The 4,397-nt window shown below is 51.2% G+C and overlaps 1 protein-coding gene across 1 annotated transcript; it reads left to right on the forward strand.

Annotated features, from left to right (window-relative positions):
• The first annotated feature begins 544 nt into the window (after positions 1–544).
• DKK1 (dickkopf WNT signaling pathway inhibitor 1) lies at positions 545–3,483 on the forward strand. Its single transcript, XM_062214429.1, has 4 exons — positions 545–908; positions 1,141–1,303; positions 2,269–2,412; positions 2,527–3,483. The coding sequence occupies exons 1-4, from the start codon at positions 663–665 to the stop codon at positions 2,778–2,780; spliced, it is 807 nt and encodes a 268-aa protein (XP_062070413.1). The 5' UTR covers positions 545–662; the 3' UTR covers positions 2,781–3,483.
• The last annotated feature ends 914 nt before the right edge of the window (positions 3,484–4,397 follow it).

Here is a 4,397-nt window from a genome sequence, read left to right on the forward strand (position 1 = left end):
TTTTTTTTGCCGCTGTGGCCGGGCCAGCACAGCCGGGTGGAGGCGGTGTGTGTGTGTGTAGGGGTTACAACTGGATGAACCTCAAGCCTAGGACCTCACCCACGCCTGCAAAACCGCGACTCCAGGAGGGCTCATGAGCAACTTGCAAGAGGCCACCTGGTACACCTCCCCGTGAGGCGCTGCAGCCTGTTGCAGGTCCGCCTCGCCCTCGCCCTGCTGCCAGGCCAGCGCACCCAGGGTCTCAGGGTCCCTCCCGCCTCCAGCGGGTCCTCCGGGCCACTGCCCCAGCGCCCTCCGAGACGCGTCAGCCCGAGGCGAGCTGGGTGGAGGGAGCACCGCTGGAGGTTGGGGCGGGGTGACGAGCGTCAAAGGCCCCGCTTCTTGTACACAAACACACCCCCTGCCCGCCCCTCCCAACGCTTTGAAATCCCATCCCGGCTTTGTCATCCTTCCCCCCCACCCCCGGAGGGGCCGGAACGCTCCGAGCCCGCGGTATAAAGGCAGCCGCGGTGGCGGCGGCGGCTCAGAGCTGCCTGCGGCCGGCAGTCGGGACGCGGAGACCCTGACCCCGCAGCCGCGCCAGCACGGCTTCGCTCGGGACCGGGCCTGCGAAGGGACGTCCCTCCTGTTTTTTCTTCTTTCTCCCACCGAGTCCTTCTGAGATGACGGTTCTGGGCGCCGTGGCAGCCGCGCGGGTCCTGGTCGCCCTGGTAGCGGCGGCTCTTAGCAGCCACCCTCTGCTGGGAGTGAGCGCCACCTTGAACTCGGTGCTGGTCAATTCCAACGCCATCAAGAACCTGCCCCCGCCGCTGGGCGGCGCTGCAGGGCACCCGGGCTCCGCAGTCAGCACCGCGCCCGGGATTCTGTACGAGGGCGGGAACAAGTACCTGCCCCTTGACAACTACCAGGTGAGCGGGGTCTCCGGGGATGCTGCCACGCTGCAGCCTTCCAGGGGGGACCCATTTGGCGGCGAGGGTGGAGGTTGAGGGTGCTGGGCGTGTCTGGGTGAGGGTGCATTAGGAAACGTTGCATACCGGCAGCCCGGAGCTGCAAGGGCTTTTGGAGAGGGGTTCAGCCAGGGGACCCTGACGAGCGTTCGGGTGCCCGGCTCCTCACCGTCTCCCCGCCGGCTCCCCGCAGCCGTACCCGTGCACAGAGGATGAGGAGTGCGGCACGGACGAGTACTGCGCGAGTCCCGCCCGCGGAGGGGGCGCCGGCGTGCAAATCTGCCTGGCCTGCAGGAAGCGTCGAAAACGCTGCATGCGTCACGCGATGTGCTGCCCCGGGAATTACTGCAAAAACGGTGAGTCCCGCGGCTGGCTCCCGGCTCTGGCTCTGCGAGGGCTGGGGCGCCCGCCACCTGCGAGCGATCGGGAGGCGGAGTTGGCTGCAGATCCCTTCCCTGGGAGCAGTAGAGAGAACTCTGCAGTCCTCCTGGCTTCTTCCTGTGTGCCCCTGGGGGGCCAGTTGAGACCGGAGGGAGGCCAGGGCGAGGAGGGGGGGTCCCTAAGACCCGGGGGACCAGCCCTGCCTTTCGCTGCTCTGGTCCCTTTTTCTCAAGGTGACTCTCAGGGCTCTTCCTTTTGAAACTGATGTCAGGTTACTTACCTGCGCTGGCCGTTTTTCAGGGAGATCTTGATACCCTCACCCGTGGGGTTCTCGGCCCCCACTCTTCCTTCCACCCTCGCGACCTTAAAATAAGCACTTCCCTTCTCCTCCTCCCCCCACCGAGCCACTAAAAGTTGAAGCCTGCGGGGTGGCGGACCCTTCTCGGGACCCAGCTGGACCCCGGGACGAACTTAAGTCTCTGTGATAGAGAAATGACACCGTCGGGGAACTGGTGAGACCAGCATCCTCCAGGCAGCTGGATTGCATTTGCTTAACGCAGTCTGGCAGGACCCATAGAGCCCCAAGTCACAGCAGAGAAGTTGTGTTGAAGAGCAATGACGATTTCCTTTTCCTTACTCCAAGGGGGACAGTAAAATGGGCAGAAACCTCACTGCCCCTCCCATGGTGTGTGGGAGAGTATTTTCAGTGGCTCTGCCGGGACTGATGCCCAGGAGGCAGCCGTGCCCACGTGGATGCTGCTGTCCGCTGGGGAGCTCTGCAGGGACACTAGGGGGGAAATTTGCCTTGTGCTTAAAATAATGTCCCTGCACCTGAGAGGTACCTCACGTGCAGCGGTCACAGCAGAGTGCCTCTGGCACAGCTGTTGGCAAAAAAAAGCGTTACCGCCTGGGAGTTAATCACTGTTACCTGCTTCCTTAGGAATATGTATGCCTTCTGATCACAATCATTTTCATCGAGGGGAAATCGAGGAAACCATCGTCGAAAGCTTCGGGAACGACCACAGCACCTCGGATGGGTATTCCCATAGAACCACCCTGTCTTCGAAAATGTATCACACCAAAGGTAGGCGGAACGTGCCCTGCTTCGTGGGCACGCCTAAGCTGGTTTTGTAGTTGTCTCCCTGGAGTGATGATGGGTTGGCAGTGACGGGTTTTCCTGCTGTCTCCTCCTTCGCAGGGCAGGAAGGTTCCGTCTGTCTCCGCTCCTCAGACTGCGCCACGGGGCTGTGTTGCGCCAGGCACTTCTGGTCCAAGATCTGTAAGCCTGTCCTCAAGGAAGGTCAAGTGTGCACCAAGCACAGGAGAAAGGGCTCGCATGGGCTGGAGATTTTCCAGCGCTGTTACTGTGGAGACGGGCTGACTTGCCGGCTACAGAACGATCACCATCAAGGCAGTAACTCTTCCCGGCTTCACACCTGTCAGAGACACTAGACCAGTCGTGGACATGCTGTGGACTCCTACAATATATACTAGGGAAACCTCTTATGACTTCTCAGCTCAGTCCTAAGGATGTACAAATTCAGTGATTACCATTAAGCATTCCAATAGTACCTTCCGAAAATCTGGAGTGTAAGAGCTTTGTTTCTTGATGGAACTCCCCTGTGATTGCAGTAAATTACTGTGTTGTAAATTCTCAGTGTGGCACTTAGCTGTAAATGAAATGAAACTTCTTAATTATTTTTCTAAAAGTGCTACATTGTCTATTGTTCCTCTTGTTATGTAAATTTTTGTATACATTGTTACCTTGACTCTTATAAATATTCTATATTGAATTGAAATAAATAATTTCAGTTTATGGTTCCAGTTCTTAAGTGTATAGCCCCTTTCCCTCTTAATTCTAGAGTCTCAAAAGGCAAAGAGCTCTTGGTAGAAATGATAGGCACCTAAAATTTACCATGAAAATATGAGCTTATTTTTCAAAATGTACTATCTCAATGATTAGATTTTTATTTCCTACTAGGCTGTGATAGTCTTTGCAATAAAATTTAACATTTATATCCTGAAATGTTATAAGTATAGATAAATTTTGAGATTGTGATCTTAGAAGGGTGTATGGTGTGTGTGTGTGTGTATGTGTGTGTACTTCAGGAACAGAAATGTGACATGTTGAAAAAATGACCAGAGAAAAGTTATTGTCTAAATATAAAACAGCATCAATCAGTTATAGTATAACTTAAAAGAAAATGTATTTTGCTTTGATAAACTCAAATGATGATGGCAGCAAGAAATTGAATCCTTCATTTAACAGCTTTCAAAAATAGTCCCCATCATGTTCTAGAACTTTATCTACAAATCACACTGAATTTGTGAAAAACTCATTGAAAATTAAAAGAAAAAAGTAAAAAAAAAAAGTCCCTAATAAATTAGTATCTACCTAAGTGGTTAATACTTATTGGACAAGGAAAGAAATTGTACATATAATACCAAAGTACTTGGTGGTTGGCAGGAAGAGAATGTGTGTGGAAAAACAGTTAACAAACATATGCAGATTTTATACCAAATAAATACATTGGAAGTATCTTAAATATTACTACATGCAAAGAAATATAGTCCTAAAAGCAGATTTAAAAATAAATAAAAATCACAAACATTCTCTCATTCAATCATTTTCTTTTTTTCTAGGTAAATTGAATATTTCAAGTTTTGCTTAGCTTGAAATGTATTGATTGGAATGAGAATAAGTATATATTGCTTGAGAGAAAACCCATAGAAATGAAATCTGAACTGTATTTGCATGTTTGCTTGCCAAATTTAATACTGTTTATAGTAGGCAAAAGGGACAGCAACCTTCCCAATTTATTCTTATTATGCAGTAATCTAAAAGTCTACATCAAAACCACAAAATTCTGGGTTGAAGGCATTCTAAGGATAGTAGTGGCTGATCAATTGTCCAAAAAATGTCCTTAAATAACAGATGACCTAGAATGTTTGTTGTTTTTGGGTTCCCGGAAGTGGTTCGATTTCAAGGGGCTCAGCCAAAGGGACACAAATGTTGGTTGGTTCTTCATGGAGGGGGGGACTGGCAGGATGTCTGTTGTTAGGTTCCTT

Source organism: Lepus europaeus, chromosome 17 (genome assembly GCF_033115175.1).
Source record: "Lepus europaeus isolate LE1 chromosome 17, mLepTim1.pri, whole genome shotgun sequence".
Lineage (NCBI taxonomy): Eukaryota > Metazoa > Chordata > Mammalia > Lagomorpha > Leporidae > Lepus > Lepus europaeus.

Excerpts from the sequence above, each read along its gene's own strand:
- DKK1 (XM_062214429.1), top strand. The coding sequence starts at position 663 with ATGACGGTTCTGGGCGCCGTGGCAGCCGCGCGGGTCCTGGTCGCCCTG. Across the intron at positions 909-1,140 it reads TGCCCCTTGACAACTACCAG|CCGTACCCGTGCACAGAGGA; the intron begins GTGAGCGGGGTC and ends GGCTCCCCGCAG. Across the intron at positions 1,304-2,268 it reads CGGGAATTACTGCAAAAACG|GAATATGTATGCCTTCTGAT; the intron begins GTGAGTCCCGCG and ends CTGCTTCCTTAG.